Source organism: Dama dama, chromosome 10, assembly GCF_033118175.1.
Source record: "Dama dama isolate Ldn47 chromosome 10, ASM3311817v1, whole genome shotgun sequence".
Taxonomy (NCBI): domain Eukaryota; kingdom Metazoa; phylum Chordata; class Mammalia; order Artiodactyla; family Cervidae; genus Dama; species Dama dama.
In genome coordinates, this window is record NC_083690.1 from 2,428,615 (window position 1) to 2,445,110 (window position 16,496).

At 64.8% G+C, this 16,496-nt stretch overlaps 2 protein-coding genes across 2 annotated transcripts; one reads left to right on the forward strand and one right to left on the reverse strand.

Annotated features, from left to right (window-relative positions):
• Positions 1 to 1,926: 1,926 nt before the first annotated feature.
• On the forward strand, positions 1,927 to 6,011 carry MSLN (mesothelin). The gene is made up of 10 exons (XM_061153907.1): positions 1,927 to 2,012; positions 2,509 to 2,552; positions 2,664 to 2,763; positions 3,369 to 3,547; positions 3,639 to 3,794; positions 4,685 to 4,827; positions 4,906 to 5,033; positions 5,349 to 5,443; positions 5,655 to 5,841; positions 5,917 to 6,011. The coding sequence occupies exons 1-10, from the start codon at positions 1,928 to 1,930 to the stop codon at positions 6,009 to 6,011; spliced, it is 1,212 nt and encodes a 403-aa protein (XP_061009890.1). The 5' UTR covers position 1,927.
• A 482-nt stretch (positions 6,012 to 6,493) lies between these two features.
• On the reverse strand, positions 6,494 to 14,787 carry LOC133063971 (mesothelin-like protein). Its single transcript, XM_061153908.1, has 16 exons — positions 14,610 to 14,787; positions 13,761 to 13,873; positions 12,766 to 12,886; positions 11,606 to 11,726; positions 10,977 to 11,062; positions 10,735 to 10,861; positions 10,472 to 10,662; positions 10,129 to 10,219; positions 9,778 to 9,919; positions 9,241 to 9,428; positions 9,008 to 9,163; positions 8,804 to 8,931; positions 7,845 to 7,975; positions 7,666 to 7,760; positions 7,211 to 7,466; positions 6,494 to 6,830 (listed from the first exon to the last, which is right to left on the reverse strand). Exons 2-16 carry the CDS (start codon positions 13,774 to 13,776, stop codon positions 6,586 to 6,588), a joined length of 2,094 nt encoding a protein of 697 aa, XP_061009891.1. The 5' UTR covers positions 13,777 to 13,873; positions 14,610 to 14,787; the 3' UTR covers positions 6,494 to 6,585.
• Positions 14,788 to 16,496: the final 1,709 nt, after the last annotated feature.

Here is a 16,496-nt window from a genome sequence, read left to right on the forward strand (position 1 = left end):
TCACTAGAGTGGCGTGGGGCTGGCAGGGAATGTGGTCTGACTTCATTCTCCACCAGCTGAGAGCCAGACCTTGGGGGCCGAGCTTGGGCTGGGGTGGGAGGGTCTGCAGGTGGTGAGACAGGTGCGGAGGGAGAGAGCTTCCACCAGCGTCCTGCAGCTGCCTACCTGCTGGAGGCCATGAGCTCAGGACTCTTGGGGTGGGCGTTGGAGCCAGCCCGACACAGACGTGGCCGCGGCCACCGGTACCTCGTGCGCCACTCTGATGAGCTAATGGTCCGCTCAGACCCCAGACCCCACGTGCTGCCAGGCAGGCCCACCCTCAGGTCCTGGGCAAGGGCCTGAATCACCTTCTCCAGCAAGTGCAGTGTCTATGCAGGCCCACATCCAGTGGGCACTCGGGGAGTGTGCAGGTGGCTAGTGAGTGACAGGTAACCAGGTGGACGCTGGTCTTGAAGGACTCAAGGTCAGAGAGGGGACAGAAAGGGAAGCGGTCGAGTGGCCTTGTGAAGGGGGACAGCGCGGTGAGCGGCCTGTCTCCTCGTTGCACTCATACGCGTGGCCTGGGGGGCCCGAACAGCCGTGACCCACTGATCACACTGGGACCACTCTGGGAGCTGCCACCCTGACAGCTGAGGTGCCTCAGTGGCCCCGACCTAACCTGTGTGGGGGTACAGGGTGCAGAGGTTACAGGTCCCAGGGCCCGCAGTGGCTGGGAAAGGTTCTGAGGGCACCCCTACCTGGGGTGCGGGGTCCCTCATTACCCGAGGCTGGGTTTGGGGGCTCAGGGGAGACAGCAGGGGGACACAGAGCTCTTGTACGGCTTCACCCACCCCCAGGGCAAGGCCCCACTCAACTGCCTATTTTCTGGTCTGGGGGCCTGGTTGGGGGCGGGGGCCCCCCTGGGCTTTTGCTGCTCCCCAGGACACTCCTTGCAGGCTGGGCTTGTTGCCCTGCTGAAGGGGTGCTGAAGTACAGAAGTGTGCCCCCATTTCTGGGCCGGGGTGGGCCTGACATAGACCTGGGCGGAGGTCTGGGGGAGGGGGTCGTTCCATTCCACCTGGCCATGGTGGCCCCCCTCCAGGCCTCCCTGGAAGATGCATGTGGACAGCGGTTTGGTCTCCTGCTGACCCCCACCTATTCTGGGACAATATTCTCCAGGGATCCACTCCCCACACATCTCCTGCCCACACTGGTCCACAGGCCCCAACCCCACTCCAGAGAGCACAGGAGCGTCTCCCCAGAATGTCTGCCTGCTCCCACCCGCGGGGCTGACTGGTGGGAAGGGCTGTCACCCTCGCTTGTGTTTTGGCTGCAATGCATGGCACATGTGACCTCAGTTCCCCGACCAGGGACTGAAGCTGGGCCACAGCAGTGAAAGCCCGCGGTCCTGACCCCTAGGCCGTGGGGAACTCCCTTTGGCGCTGCCCAGGCCTCTGCTTTGAGGGGGAGCTCAGGAGGGAACCCCGTGGGCCCTGCCAGCCTGGTGCCCCAGCAGGGCCTGGGTTTGCACAAAGCTCAGGGGAGATGACCATGCTGTGGGGTGGGGTGGGGGTCACTCAGCTCCCCTGTGTTGAGTGGGGAACCGAGGTCAGCCAGAGCCAGAGGAGGAGTCTCCTCACGGGAGACTCCTGCCCCGCCCCACCCTGCCTTGCGGAGGGAGAGGCCTGCGCCAGCCAGCTGTGAGCCCTCACGGTTGGGGGCCAGGCTGACTCACCCTGACCCCGAAGGTGGGGCCAGCTTCCCAGATGGGTGGGGCTGGGGCTGGCTGGTGCTGCAAGGGGCGGCCGCACAGACGCCCTGGAGGCCTGTGCAGGTCCGAGCCCTCGAACCCCAGTGACCCTTCAGCACTGGCCTGGGGCAGGGCGCAGGGGGGTACACAGCAGTGGGGAAGCGGTGGGGACATCAGAGTGCCTGTCCTCCGCAGACCATGGCCTTGCAGACTGCTTCACCCAGCCTGGGGTCCCGGAGGACACCCGCCCACGGCAGCCTCCTGCTCCTGCTTCTCAGCCTTGGTGAGCACTGAGGGTGGGTGGCCAGACGCTGGAGTGCAGAGAGCACAAAGGGCCGCGGGGGTCCTCAGGGGGCCGGGGCCTCAGGAAAGGCTCTGCCGGCTCTATGGGTGCTCCCCCGCTGTGGGCAGGGCCCCCCACCCCGTTAGGGGCCCCTGATTCCGGAGACCCGTGTCTTGAATGTCAGCAGGTGCGAGTCCCAGGTAGGTGGCTAGCCTCATCTCTGCCCCGAGAGGGGACTGTGTCTGGCAGCCCTGCTGGACCCCACCGCCCTGCAGGGCTATGATGGGGGCACAGGCCAAACCGAGGGTACCCACAGCACAGGCGTCCGCCTGCCCTGAGCAGGGGCCCCAGGAGGAGGATGCGGAGGCCTGTGCTCCTTCGTGGGGTGTCATGGGCCGTGACACCAGGGGCTGGCCGGGAGGGACCACCTTGGCCCCCTTCCTCCCAGGGTGGAGCCCCTGGCCACCCCTCAAGCCTGGTGTCCCCTCCCCTGCAGGTTGGGTTCTACCTTCCAGGGCCCAGGCTGCAGACATGGGACTGGTAAGGACCCTCTGGGGAGTCAGGGGAAGGTTTTCTGGCCCTGTTGGCGGGGGGGTGTTCCTTGGAACCCAGGACACTCCCCGCTAAGTCCCAGCCCTGCTCTGTTCTCAGGCTCTCCTGACCTCAAGGTTGCAGCGCACATCCCGGGACCTGTCCTGGCAGCAGCCTGAGCTGGCCGTCCTCCTCCCGAGGGCCCGGCAGGGCACAGAGAGTGAGCACGCGGCCCAGCCCCATCGGCGTCAGGAGGCGGGGGTTGGGAGCTGACACCGTGAGGTCTCCTCTACCTGTATCTGTGGCCCGTCCTGGCCACTGAGCCCCTTCAGTCATGATAACATGGGAGAGTGAATAGAATCGCGCCATTTTGCTGATGGGTAAATGGAGGCCCTGGCGTCCCTGATAGCTCAGTTGGTAAAGAATCCACCTGCAACGCAGGAGACCCTGGTTTGATTCCTGGGTCGGGAAGATCCGCTGGAGAAGGGATAGGCTACCCGCTCCAGTGTTCTTGGGTTTCCCTGGTGGCTCAGCTGGTAAAGAATCCACCTGCGATGTGGAAGACCTGGGTTCAATCCCTGGGTTGGGGCTATTCCCTGAAAAAGGAAAAGGCTACCCACTCCAGTGTTCTGGCCTGGAGAATTCCATGTACTGTACAGTCCATGGGGTTGCAAAGAGTCACACACATCTAAGCGACTTTCACCTTTCAAACTGAGGCCCAGAGAGTCGTGTGTTGCTCAGGGTCTCAGCGCAGGGAGACCCTGCAGGAGGAGGAGGAGGCTGACGGGAGAAGCCCAGCACCCCCACCCCTGGCTGTCCCTGCAGAGAAGGCTTGTCCGCTGGGGCAGGAGGCCCAGGTGGTGGACGAGAACCTCGTCTTCTATGAGGAGTGGGAGCTGGAGGCCTGTGTGGACGGGGCCCTGCTGGCCGCGCAGATGGGACGAGTGAACCTGATTCCCTTCACCTACCAGCAGCTGCACATTTTCAAGCGCAAACTGGATGAGGTAGTTCAGGGCTCAGCCCGCCCGCCACAGTGCGGCCGTCTCTGCTGCCCCAGCCGTGGCGGCGGCCCTCACGGTCCCTTTCCCCCGGAAGTTCTACCCACAGGGGTACCCCCAGTCCCTGATCGAGCACCTGAGATACTTCTTCCTTTACGTCACCCCTGAGGACATCCACAAGTGGAATGTGACTTCCCTGGACACTGTGAAATCTCTGCTCAAAGTCAGCCAAGGGCGCGGGGTGGATGCTCAGGTGAGAGCTGTGGGGGTGGGGAGGGGCAGACATAGGGTGTGAGGCTGTGCAGGCCTAGTGGGGGGTGGTGGCCCAGTGTGAGATGGCACAGGCCTGAGGTGGCACAGGGTGTGAGGTAGTCCAGGCCCAGGGGTGGCACAGGGCGTGAGGTGGCACAGGCCCGGGGGTGGCACAGGGCATGAGGTGGCACAGGCCCGGGGGTGGCACAGGGCATGAGGTGGTCCAGGCCCAGGGGTGGCACAGGGCATGAGGTGGCACAGGCCTGGGGGGTGGCACAGGGTGTGAGGTGGCACAGGCCCGGGGGTGGCACAGGGTGTGAGGTGGCACAGGTCCGGGGGTGGCACAGGGCGTGAGGTGGCACAGGCCCGGGGGTGGCACAGGGTGTGAGGTTGTCCAGGCCCGGGGGTGGCACAGGGTGTGAGGTGGCACAGGCCCGGGGGTGGCACAGGGTGTGAGGTGGCACAGGCCTGGGGGTGCCACAGGGTGTGAGGTGGCACAGGTCCGGGGGTGGCACAGGGCGTGAGGTGGCACAGGCCCGGGGGTGGCACAGGGCATGAGGTGGCACAGGCCCGGGGGGTGGCACAGGGTGTGAGGTGGCACAGGCCCGGGGGTGGCACAGGGTGTGAGGTGGCACAGGTCCGGGGGTGGCACAGGGCGTGAGGTGGCACAGGCCCGGGGGTGGCACAGGGTGTGAGGTTGTCCAGGCCCGGGCGTGGCACAGGGTGTGAGGTGGCACAGGCCCGGGCGTGGCACAGGGTGTGAGGTGGCACAGGCCTGGGGGTGGCACAGGGTGTGAGGTGGCACAGGCCTGGGGGTGGCACAGGGTGTGAGGTGGCACAGGCCCGGGGGATATACCTCTCCCTGCCCCACTGAGTGGCCTCCTCCCACAGGTGGCTGCCCTGATTGCCCGCTATATAGGGGGAGGGGGCCAGCTGGACAAGGCCGCCCTGGACACCCTGGCCACCTTCCGCCCTGCCTACCTGTGCTTCCTCCGCCCTGAGCAGCTGGGCTCTGTGCAGCTCAGCGTGCTTTGGTGAGTCCTGGGGTCTGTCGGGGGTGGTGGGAGTGCTGTGCTCCGAGCTCACTGCCCGGCCCGATGCTGCCTCCCTAGGATGACCACACCCCAGGACCTGGAAGCATGTAGGCCACCACAGATGGTTGTCCTCTACCACAAGGCCCGCATGGCCTTCCAGAACGTCAGCGGGTCTGAATACGTCAAAAGGATCAAGCCCTTCCTGGGTGAGCCCAGGAAGATATGGGGGGAATGATGCCTGAGGCTCCCCCGTCTTTGGGCACCCCACTGGTGGTGTGACCAGTGTTCATAGTCTGTCCCTCCAAGTGTGTGTTGGCTGAGACCTTGTGAGTCCTGGGCACCTCCAACCTCTCCTCCAACCCAGAGGGTCAGGTGGTCACCAGGCAAACCAGGGGCCCAGGAATTCCTTAGGAAAAGGGACTTGTGGTAAAAGAAGTGGCTTCCGGTAGCCTGTGGTCAGAGGGTGGGACTGGGGGCTGCTGCACGGTCTCACACTTGGCGGCTCCTCCCCCCGAGGGCAGGTGGGGCCTCCACGGAAGACCTGAGGGTTTTTACTCAGCAGAACATCAGTATAGACGTGGCTGCATTCAAGAAACTGCCAACAGAGGCGGTGCTGGTACGAAGGCGGAGAAAGGCGGGGCCTTCTGTGGGCGGGGCCTATAGGGGCGGGGTCTTGGGAGGGGTGGCCATCAAAGCCCCTTCCAGGGTCTACCTAGGCGAAGGCGGGGTCCGTGGGTGGGGTGTCAGGGTGGTTTGGGTGCAGGAGAAGCCCGAAGCCTCTGGGAAAAGGCAGGCGGATTCTGACCCCTGCCTGCGGGCTCTGGCAGTCGCTAACCGTGGCCAAGGTGCAGAAACTTCTGGGCCCAAACCTGGTGGGCCTGAAGGCTGAGGCGGGGAACGTGCCCCTGCGGGACTGGATCTCCCGGCAGTCGCAGGAGGACCTGGACAGGCTGGGGCTGGGGCTCGTCGGCGGCGTCCCCAACGGCTACCTGGTCCTGGACCTCCACGGCCGAGGTGGGCTGGGGGGGCCGGCTGGGCGGTGTCGGGCAGAGTGAGGGGCAGGGGCTGAGGCGCCTCTTCTCCGTGCAGAGGCCTCCTCGGGAGGCCCCCACCGCCTCGGACGAGGGCCTGGACCTGTGCTCACTGTTACCGCAAGTCTGCTCCTGGCTTCGGTCCTGAGCTGAGCCTGCTGCTGTGCCCTGGCGACCGGCGCTGCGTGGAGACCCCGCCGGGCTTGGACACCGAGGGCTCTGGAGCTCAATAAAAGAACCCCATCCCCCTCTTGAAGAGGTGCCCCGTGGTGTTCTGAGGACTGAAGGGGGGCCCTGATGGCTATGCCCCCTGCACAGGGCCCCCTGGGTTGCAGCCTCTCCCACGGGCCCTTGGAAGGGGGAGGGGCTCCAGGCAGGAGGCCCTCAGGGCCTTCCTGGCGCTGTTTCCACGCGGGGCCTCCCCCTAGTCCAGGCCAATGCTCCAGGTGGCTTCTGGTGACACAACTGCCCCAGGAGATGGCAGGTTGGAGTCCTGATCCCAGCTGAGAGGGGCTCTGTCCCTCCTCAGGCCCAGAGCAAAGGCACACAGGCGGGAAGATCAGCTTGTTCTTTATTCAGTCAGTTGGCCAAGCCAGTCCACAGAAGAAGCCTGCGCACAGGGGCAGCGTCTTCCTCACCGGCCGGGGCAGTGACCCCAGGCCCAGGCCCTCCCTCTGGCTCCAGGTCCTGGGAGCTGGGTGTAGGCAGGGACTGGCCCTTCAGGCCCCTAGGATGGGGGATGTGGCCAGGCCCCCTGGGGCCTGCATCTTGGTCTAGGCAGGCGTCCAGCTCCACGTGCCAACCCCTGTTCTCCTGCATGTGGAGCTGGGGCAGTGCAGTCCTCCACCATGCTGCAGATCCCCTGCGGGTGGCCCCAGCTGGGCCTTGGCGTGCCTCCATACAGCAGCCACAGGAGGCCTGCGGGCAGGGCCATAGCCAGGGGCAGGTACCCCAGGTGGGCTGGTGGGCTGCCTGCAGGTAGGACACGGAGAGAGCACCTTCAGTCCAGCTGGGAGCTCCCAGGCTGCCCTGTGTCCCAGGCTCTGGGCCCACACCTCCCACCGTCCCCGAGGGTGGGGAAGAGCAGTGAGGACCCCCAGGTAGGGCCGCTCTTCTGGGCCCCAGCGGGGACCTCAGAGCTGCCCCATCCTCCACTTTCTGCTGCTCAGCAGGTCTGGGGAGGTGACCGTGTCTTCACTAACTCAGCAGGCAATGCAGGGCTAAGTCAGTGTCACCCATGTGTCGCCCAAGGAGGCAGATGGGAAGCGTCGCCAGCAGAGAATGAGATAGGGCGCAAGAGGAGAAGCCGGGAGTGGTGTCGGGGTTGGGGGAGGAGGGTGGGTGCAGGGTACCCGAGCTGGGGGCGGTGCTCCCAGGCCCTTCTGAGGTGGGGGCTTGATGGCGCGTCCAGGGGGTGGTGCTGGGCGTCCCAGTGGTCGAATGGGCAGAGCTGGTGGGGCCGGTGGGGCCCGTGTCCAGGCCCAGCTCGCTCAGGGCTGACCGATTGAGGCTGCGGAGCCAGGAGCTGATAATAGGGTGGCTCCGAGCCTTCTGCAAGTCCCCCACGTTCGGACCCAGCAGCGTCGTCACGTTGCCCACGCTCAGGCTCTGCGGGGGGCAGTGAGGGGTGGAGGAGGGAAAGGGCGGGGTCAGCGCTTGGCCGGAGGCGGGCATGCGAAGACCCTGCGAAACGCCTTGAAGTGAGCTGGGGCCCCACTCTCTGCACACCTCAGAATTTGGGGTGTTGGGGCCTGCAGACCGTGACCTAAGGCTCCCCGACTCCCCCTGACGGGCAGCCCCCACCCACCTGCAGCACTCGGGGGTTCAGGTTGGTGAAGGTGTCGATGTCCATGGAGACGTTAGCCTGGGCCAGGTGCCGCAGCTCCTCCACGGGGGCACCGCCTAGGGGCGTGGCAGCGGTGAGGGGCGGGGCCTAGAGGGGGCGGGGCTTCTGGGAGGCGGGCCCCACGCCGGCCCGCGTCTCACCGAGGTAGGGGCGCATGAAGCGGTAGTAGGTGTCCGTGGTGCTGGCGCTGGCGAAGGCCTCGCGGGCCTTGTCAAAGAGCACGTTCTTGCGGGTCTGAGGGCAGGAGGAGATGTCCAGGGCCCCGGCCAGCCTGGGGGAGGGGGCGCGGCTCGTGGGCAGGCCAGGGGCCCTCCACCTGGGTCACCGGTCCCGCCCTCTCATCCCAAACCACGGCTTTCCCCTTGCCCTCGGTACTGGGCTCCGTAGTGTGGACGCAGGTGCACCAAGAACCTCACAGTGTGACCTGATTTGGAGATAGGGTCTTTCCTGTTTGTACACGTAATCAGATTAAGAGGCGGTCACCCTGACTTAGTTCTTCAGTCTCTGAGTCGTGTCGGGCTCTTGGCGACCCCATGGACTGCAGCACGCCAGGCTCCCCTGTCCTTCACCATCTCCCAGAGTTTGCTCAGACTCATGTCCATCAAGTCGGTGATGCCATCCAACCATCTCATCCTCTGTCGTCCCCTTCTTCTGCCCTCAACCTTTCCCAGCATCAGAGTTTTTTCCAATGAGTCGGCACATACTGACTTAGGTGGGCCCTAAATTAATGACTGGTGTCTGAAGAAGGGAATGTATGCACAGGGAGGCAGAGACGGGGTGATGGGGCCCCCGAAGCTGGGAGAGGAGGAAGGAGCCGCCCCTTCAGGTCTCACAGCGAGCACGGCCCTGCTGACACCTGGATTTCAGATTTCTGGCCTCCAGACTGTGAGAGGACATGATTCTGTTGCTTTCAGTCACTCTGCTTGTAAACCTTTGTCACTGCAGCCATGGGAAGCTGGTGACCTCGGATGGCCTGATCTGGGCCCCCACCTGAGCCTGCCTTGGCTGAGGAGTGGAGGCGGGAGGTGGGGGCGGGAACTCTGACGGGGGCTCACCGGAACTCTGAGGGGGGCTCACCGGAACTCTGAGGGGGGCTCACCGGAACTCTGAGGGCCGGATGGCCTGGATCTGCCGGGGGCTCATCCAGCAGAGGCGAGAGCCCCCAATGGCCACGAGCAGCGCACCAGTGATGGTGCCATTGTGGTCCAGGAACTTCTGCAGGATGGCCTGCAGGCAAGGTTGGGGTCAGCAAGGCCAGGATCAGCGAGGGTCTCCCGCACACCACACCCCCACCCACTCTCACCTCGGTCTGGTTCTCCAGGGCCCCGTCTGGGGCCAGCAGGGTCACGACCGTGTCCTTGGACGTGATGTGCCACTGGCCAATCTCCGAGAGGGAGTAGAGGTAGGCCAGCGAGGGGATGAGCCGCAGCTGCTCCTCAGGGACTCCGCCCGGGTAGACCTGCAGGTGGGCGGCAGGTGGTGGTTAGGCCACACGGCCTACCCCCCACCCCCTCCCACCGCTGGGCTCTGGCACACCCTAGCTAGCTTAGCTTTGACGACTTGCTGGCACTCGGCGGGCAGCGGGTGCTGCAGCAGGGGGTCCAGGTTGGCCCTGAGCACGTGGCTGCCCAGGCAGGACTCGAGCTGCCCGCAGTCGTAGCGCACCAGGAAGAGGTCGTCATGCAGGGTGGCCGCAGTGATGTTGCCACGGACGCAGGGTCTCCCTGTGGTACGGTGGGGTGTGGGTGTTTAGGACCCGGCTGGTCAGCCTCTGCCTGAGCTGGCCACCACTGCTGACTTTGGGCCCCACCTCACTCCTAACCTTGACTCTTTCCAAGCTTGACTCCTAGCTGAAAACTTGGCCGAGACCAGGCTGAGTCAACCCTGACCTTGATCTCAATGCCCAAACCAGTCCCACCAGACTCTGACCACTCCCCCCGGCCAGGACGCAGGCCCTGGCCAAACTCAGGAGGTCCAGGCAGAGGGTGCCGTGCCTCTGGGGCCCCCACTGCAGAATGAGAAACCTGAGCAGAGGGGGACGCAGCATCCCCAGACCATGGTGGCCACACTGACCTGTGTCCCGCTTGGATGGTGAGGACACTGCCCTGGATTTGGCCTCGAGGAAGCTGGTAACAAAGCGCCTGGCATCACGCTGCCTGAGCTGCCCTGCCCGGCATGCGGCCACTATGCTGCGGAAGAAGTCCAGGCCCACGGCCTGGCGGGCGGGCCTGGAGAGTCCACACCCTGGGGAGGGCCACATCTTCCCTTCTTCCCCTCAGACAGAAACTCCATGACGGGGAGCGACTGGGGACACCACTTGGGTATCAGAGTGGCTGCAGACTGGCCCTTAGGGCTGGACAGGCTGGTGGAACTTCGGCTGGATCCCCCTTCCCCCCCATCACCCCACCTGGGGCATTGTCCTACCTCCTGCAGCTGCATCCACAGCCCAGGGCTGATGTATGAGGCCAGGGGTCCCAGAGCCTGCAGCCCCTCCAGGTTCCAGGAGCCAGGGGGCCTGGTGTGCAAATGGGGCTCTGAGTTGGGTCCTGAGCAGCACCCGGACCCCCTCAGGCAGCTTGCCCTCCCCGGCTGCTGTTCCCAGGGCTCGCCCAGCGGACGCTCCCACCCCAGGCCTCTGGGTACCCCATGGGCTGCAGGGTCAGGGTGGGGTGTGAGCTGGGTTGGACTTGGAGGTCAGTGGGGCTGTGAACACTAACCCCCAGGCTGCCTCTTCTGTCATCTGCAGGAGGGAGGGGCCCCCACCCACCCGAGGACGGTCCTGCCACTGGCCAGCAGCCTGTTGAGGGCAGCCTGCTGGGCAGCGGTGAGCTGGGGACAGTGCCGCAGGTTCTGCAGCACATGGGGGTCTGCGGCCGCGATGCTGGAAGCGTCCATGTCACACACCAGGACCCCGAGGAGCAGCAGGTCGGAGGCGCTGAGCCTTGGCTGGGGCCCTCCCTGCAGAATAGCAGGTCAGCACGAGCCTGGTCCCACAGCCCATCACCTGGCCCGCCGGCCCATGGCACCTACCAGGCAGGCCAGGGCCCTGTGCTGCAGGGCGGCCCTCTGGTCGGGCAGGTTGGCCAGCAGCTTTGTGTCTCCCTGGGCAGCACGGCGGATGAAGGCCCGGCAGTCCGCTTCCTCCACCTGCGTCAGGCTGTGGAAAGGTTGGGGGGCCACTGGGAGGGCCGACGGGGAGCCCTCCGAGTGACGGTGTCCCCGGGAGCCTGCTCAGCCCACACGGCTGGGTGCTGGGTGGGAAGGGCACTCACTTGTAGAAGAGCAGCAGGTCAGGGGGGTGGAGCTCGAAGTCACCCTGGAGGCCTTGTCGGGCGGCCAGGTTGGCCAGGCAGCTGAGCTGGGCACGGTGGGCGGCGTGTCACTCGCTGTGTGGTCTGGGCTCTCCTGGGCCCTCTGCTCTGACTGGGACCTCCCTGGAGCCCCAACCACCTCTCAGCCCCCGTCCCTTGTCCACTGACCCCTCCTCCTGCCTGGCGGCTCTCTGTCACTTGACTTCCCGTCTTCCTCTTCCTGCATCCACCTCCAGGTGAGAACCGGCCTCAGGACAGGGAACACCAGCCTAAGATCCCCTCCCCACCATGGTGGCTTCCTTAGGGTCCACTTACCCAAACCACCCCCGCCTGGACATCTTGTCCCGTTCTCCTCAGGTCATTTCAAATGTATTACTGATTTTATATTAATTTTATAATAAGAGTGTCGGTGCAGTGGCCCTCGCGCTCCAGAAGAACTACCCTGCATCCTGACCCCACAATCCTGGCCTTGTGCTGCCTGGGCCCCCTGCTAGGGACGCCTCCCTTCCTGCCTGTCCCTGGGGCCCTTCTCCAGGGAGTCCACCCCTGCCCTCGGTCCCCAAGCAGTCTTGGCGGTGGCCGCCGCTGACCTGCCAGGCTCTGAGGAGGACGTGTTGCGTTGCCATCCTCCGGATGAGAGCTGCAAGTTGGTCGCGGGACAGCTGGCTGGCCGGCTGGCACCAGAAGCCTTGCAGGAGGGAGGCGCTGGCACTGGGTGGAAAGGAGGCGGATGGTGAGGGGCAGAGGGAGTGGGGGCCGCGGACTGCAGCCTTTGGGACGGAGGTCAGACTCCTCAACTTGGGGTGAGGGCGAGAGATGCAGGAGGTGTGGACACCCCTCCGAGGGCACCCTTGTGGTGCCAAGGCTCCAAGCTATGAGCAGGGCTTACAGGGAGCCCCTGTCCAGAGACTTCTCTGGTGGTCCAGTGGCTGAGACCCCACACTCCCAATACACGGGGCCCGGGTTCGATTCCTGTTCAATTCCTAGTTGGAGCTAGGTCCCGTATGCTGCAACTAAGGGTTTATATGCCACAACTAAAGATCCTGTGTGTTCAGTGAAGTCTGAAGATCCTGCATGTTGCAAATGAGACCCGGCACAGCCAAATAAAATTTTTAAAGAATAATGAATATTTAAAAAAAAGTGACCCCTGTCCAGGCTCTGGGTCTGAGGCCCAGTACCAGGGGCCCAGTTCTGGAGCTTAGGGCTCGGAGGCCCCAAGATGGCTAGGGGTTTGGAGGGCACCTACTGGGTGCCCACAGCCAGGCCATCCTTGTGGTGTGACTCTAAGACCTGTAAGGGTCAAGTCTCACGAGACCACAGCCAGGGCCCGACTGGTCCAGCTTGGCCTGCGGCCCTGCCTGGTGGTTCAGTTGATCGGTCTGTTGATGAGGGCAGACCAGTGACTTTGAACCCCCACCAGAGGACCCCCTAGACGGGTCTCAGTTTGGGGCTTGAGAGGGCAGCCAGACTCGGGGTAGAGAGAAGGAAACTGAGAGGCCTCAGGACAGGAAGTGACTGTCTCCAGGCTGAGGAGGGGGCCTGTCCCAGCCATGTGGGTGTGACTCTGGTGCAGGACACCAGAGGCCCAGAGCCATCTCCAGCGAGTGACCTGGGCTGGCAGGGCCAAGCCTCTCCTGCTTGGCCATGCCCGGGCGTCGTGAGCAGACCCTGGAGGTGGTCCCTCCTTCTCACCCCCACCCAGGGAATCTGCTGCAGTAAACCTGATTGTGGACACAGAGCCTGCACTCACCCGGCCCACAGGTCGGCCCTGCTGGCGTCCAGGCCTCCCTGGGAGGCACCCTCGGCCTGGGGGTGAGAGCAGTGGGCAGTGAGTGACACCAGGAGGGCGAGGCCCGGGCTCACCAGGGCACCTGGAACAGAACAGGCCACGCGCACGTGTACGGGAGCGTCCCATCCGGGTCTGCCAGGGCCCTGCATCCCGGCTGGGCTTGTGACCGCCCCGACGCTGGGGAGTGCCACCTGGGGAGCTGGGCATCTGTGCGCTGGCCCAGCCCTGAGCGTGCTGGGCACCTCTGACCAGATGGGCGTGTGAGGCAGTATGTCTACTGTCTGGTGCTGTACGCGTGCGTACCCGTACCTGTGTGGTGATGTATCCACACGTGTGGTGGGGTGTACGTGTCTGTGGTGGCATTTGTGCCCTCACAGTATATCTGTGTGTCTACTGGTGAGGCCGTGTACACACGTGTGTGACGGTGTGTACACATGGTTGCGACAGTGTTTATGCATGTGTGTGGCAGTCTGCACATACATGTGTGGTGGTGTGCACACACGTGTGTGACGATGTGTACATGTGTGTGTGGCAGTGTGTATGTGCGTGTGACAGTGTGTGTGCGTGTGTGGCTGGTGGCATGTGATGCGCACACCTATGTGGTGGCCTGCACACGGGCCCGGCAGTGTCCACATGAGTGCACCTTCTCCCTCCACCCCTGCGGTTCTGCCCTCATACTCGGAGCCCCAAGACCCCCAAGCAGGGGACAGGGGTCAGCGCCCACCTCCTCCTGTCCTCAGTCGCTCAGTCTTTCCTGGCCGTGGCCCCCTTGCCCCTGCCTTGTCCCCACGGCCCAGTGTCCCATCTGTGCCGCCCCCTTTGCTCCCCTGATGTCCAGTGGTTGGCCCAGGGCAGGACCCCAGGTAGAGGCTCAGGAGGAGGGAGCGTGGTTCTGCCACCCCCGGGAGCCAGCCGTGGGCGCTGCCCCCCAAGGTGGGGAGGGAGAGTCATCTCACCTGCTCTGGGGCCCATGGCTGTGTGGTGCCCACTGGTTGTCCTGGCAGGAAGGCAGCAGGGTCGCAGGCAGTGGGTCCAGGTCAAGCTGGACAGGAGACGGAAGGTGGTGAGGCTGGGGGAGGGGGTTGCAGAGGGGAGGTCACCACCCAGGGTCACACGGGGCAGGGGACCTCGAATCTTGGACTGCAGCTGTGTCTCAGGCACGACCCACAAACAGTGAGTCTCTGGAACAAAAGGGAGCGGTGGGGCTGTGGGGGAGCCAGGCCAGATACCAGGGCCTTTCTTATCGCAGATCAGGCTCAGGGGACCCGTGGGCTCGGCTGCCGTGTCTCCCATGAACAAATCTCTCGACAGCTCTGGGGGGTGGGGTGGGTGGTGGACGTCCAGGACCCAGTGAGTGCCTGCAGCATCTGGGAGAAGCCTGGTGGCCCCGACCTGCCCTGGTGCCGCCCAGCTTTGCCCCACACCCGGCTCCCAGGGAGCCCCCTTCCCCTCCCAGATCTCGGACGCCCAGTGAGAGCTGGCCGCGGGCACAACCCATGCTGCAGCCTGCTGGGTGCCCTGGCCATGGTGGAGGCCAAAACAGGCCTGGGGTGGGGGCGGAGGCAGGGAGCCTGGTCCACATCGCCAGTCCCTGGGCCATGGCCACGCATGGGCTGCCGGCTTGGGGCACCTGCGGGCCTCTGGGCTCTGCACGAAGAAGATGGGGAGGTAACCACCCCACATAGAGGCAAGATGGAGGCCCGGAGGGGCTCAGCTACCTGCCCGGGGCCACAAGGAGGCCCGACTCACAGCTGGGCCCCCGTGTGTCCGTTGGGTGGTGGCTCCCGCCCCTCCCTGCCCCTCACCTGAGCACTAAGAATGCCGTCTGTCCTGGAGGGAGGCTGCTCAGGGTCCAGACGGCAGGTGTCGGACACAGGGATGCTGTAGACTCCAGACACAGGGTCCCAGCCCGCTCGGGGTCAGCCCCTGCAACTGAGCCTCGGAGCGCGGGGGTGGTGCGAGGTGGGAGCGCCCACGTCTCTGCTCACCTCCATGCCCCGTCAGCACCCTGCCCTGCTGGCCACCCACTCCGGCAGCAACACCCTCCAGGCAGATGTGTGGGGAGGGGCTGGGGCTGTACCAGGTGACACTGCCCTGTCAGCCCCTCGGGGCCCCAGGCACAGCGGGCACCTGCTCCCCAGCCCCATGGGAGCAGCAGGCTTAGCTCACGGTTGGCGGCAGTCCAGCACACATCCTTCCCCACTCGGGGAGGGGGGGCCTGGCTCAGCCATGATCGTGCCCTGAGGATGGTGTGTGCATCTGTACATGTGCGCACCTGCACTTGATGTGTGTGCCCGCATCCACGGGTGAGCACACATGCATGTCTATGTATCCCCAGGAGCACACACATCTACGTGCATACATGTGCAGGAGGTGCGTGTGTGTCTCCAGCAGGGATCTCAGGCACACGTGGCCTCACTGTGGTATCTGGGTTGAGTGACACGTGTGGTGTGTTTATGTTCTGTGGGTACTGGAGCAGAGCTTCCCACATGTGTCCACACCTGTGTGCGCTGTGGGGCAAGGAGGGTGTGCAGGCAGCTTTGATGGGAGGGCCATGCAGGTCACACATGCCTGGTGCCCGGCCTCCAGCTTTCACTACATCTGCCCCTGCTTGGCAGGGCCAGCTCACCACGTGCTCATCGAGCCAGCCATGTACAAGCCGAGGCGCTGACCCTGGGGGACTGACGGTTGGAAGGACCAGCTGAGGGCCACTCCCCGGCCCCTGGAAGGCCAGCCACAGCATCGACAGCTGGAGGGCACCCAGAGCCGGTGGGGACAGTCCCTCCTGAAAGCTGTACAGTGAGTCCCTGTCCAGCTGGCCCAACAGTGACACCTAGAGTCTGTAGAAGGTGGGGTTCAGGGGGTGGACCCCATGGGAGGTGGGCAGTCTCACTCTGGGCCCCAGCACTGACCCCTGGAGTCTGGCCAGTCAGCTCTCAAGCGCTCAGTCATCGCTTGGTGATGGGGTTTCCACCTACTCCAGAGCCCAGGCTGGGTGGAGGACGCCCCCTACAGGCCAGCGAGTGCAGGAGGAAGATGCTCTCTGCCCTGTGTGGGCTCAGCCTCCAGGGCGCCCCAGGCCCCGGGTGGACAGATGACCTCAGCAACACAGCAAGTGCCGGGCTGCAGACAGGCCTTCTGTCCCCAGCTTTGCCACATGCTGCTCATGGGATCTGCCCCCACCAGCCCGCTTTACAGATGGGGAGACTGAGGCCCGCCTGGCCAAGCAGGTGAGTGGGAACAGGATTGGGCCCTAATGGCGGGGTTGGGCTCCTGAGCTGCCAGCATCATGCCCCCTGGAGTGTGACCGCTGTGGGCTGCTCACAGTAGGCTGTGGGGGGCAGATGGGCAGGTGGACCCCATGTCTGGGCTCTGAGGCCTTAGTGCAGGGGCCAGTGGTGGGGGGCAGGCTACCCATAGGGAGCAGGTCGAGATCTGGCCCTGGGGGCTCTCGGAGGGGCTGGGAGGGCTCTCAAGGGGGAGAAGCTAGCCTATGGGGCATCTCTAGGGCAGCTGGCACCCATGGGCCCTGCCACCCTCCCACCTTGCCTTATTGCCCTCTGTGGCTACCTGTCTGTCCAGTCCCGCCCTCTTCCCATCAGTCTTGTCGCTTGCTCTGCAGGCTCAGCCCCTGGTCCCCGAGCAGGCTTGTGCTCTGCAGTGGGTCCTGTGTGCCCTTGGGTTTCCCCCAG

What these genes read in the sequence shown, in the direction of transcription:
- MSLN (XM_061153907.1), top strand. Translation starts at nt 1,928, where the DNA reads ATGGCCTTGCAGACTGCTTCACCCAGCCTGGGGTCCCGGAGGACACCC. An exon ending in GTGCAGCTCAGCGTGCTTTG is followed by an intron (nt 4,828 to 4,905) that starts GTGAGTCCTGGG and finishes CTGCCTCCCTAG; the next exon opens with GATGACCACACCCCAGGACC. An exon ending in TGCCAACAGAGGCGGTGCTG is followed by an intron (nt 5,444 to 5,654) that starts GTACGAAGGCGG and finishes GGGCTCTGGCAG; the next exon opens with TCGCTAACCGTGGCCAAGGT.
- LOC133063971 (XM_061153908.1), bottom strand. An exon ending in GACCTGCTGCTCTTCTACAA is followed by an intron (nt 10,862 to 10,976) that starts GTGAGTGCCCTT and finishes ACCTTTCCACAG; the next exon opens with CCTGACGCAGGTGGAGGAAG. An exon ending in TGAACCCCCGAGTGCTGCAG is followed by an intron (nt 7,467 to 7,665) that starts GTGGGTGGGGGC and finishes TGCCCCCCGCAG; the next exon opens with AGCCTGAGCGTGGGCAACGT.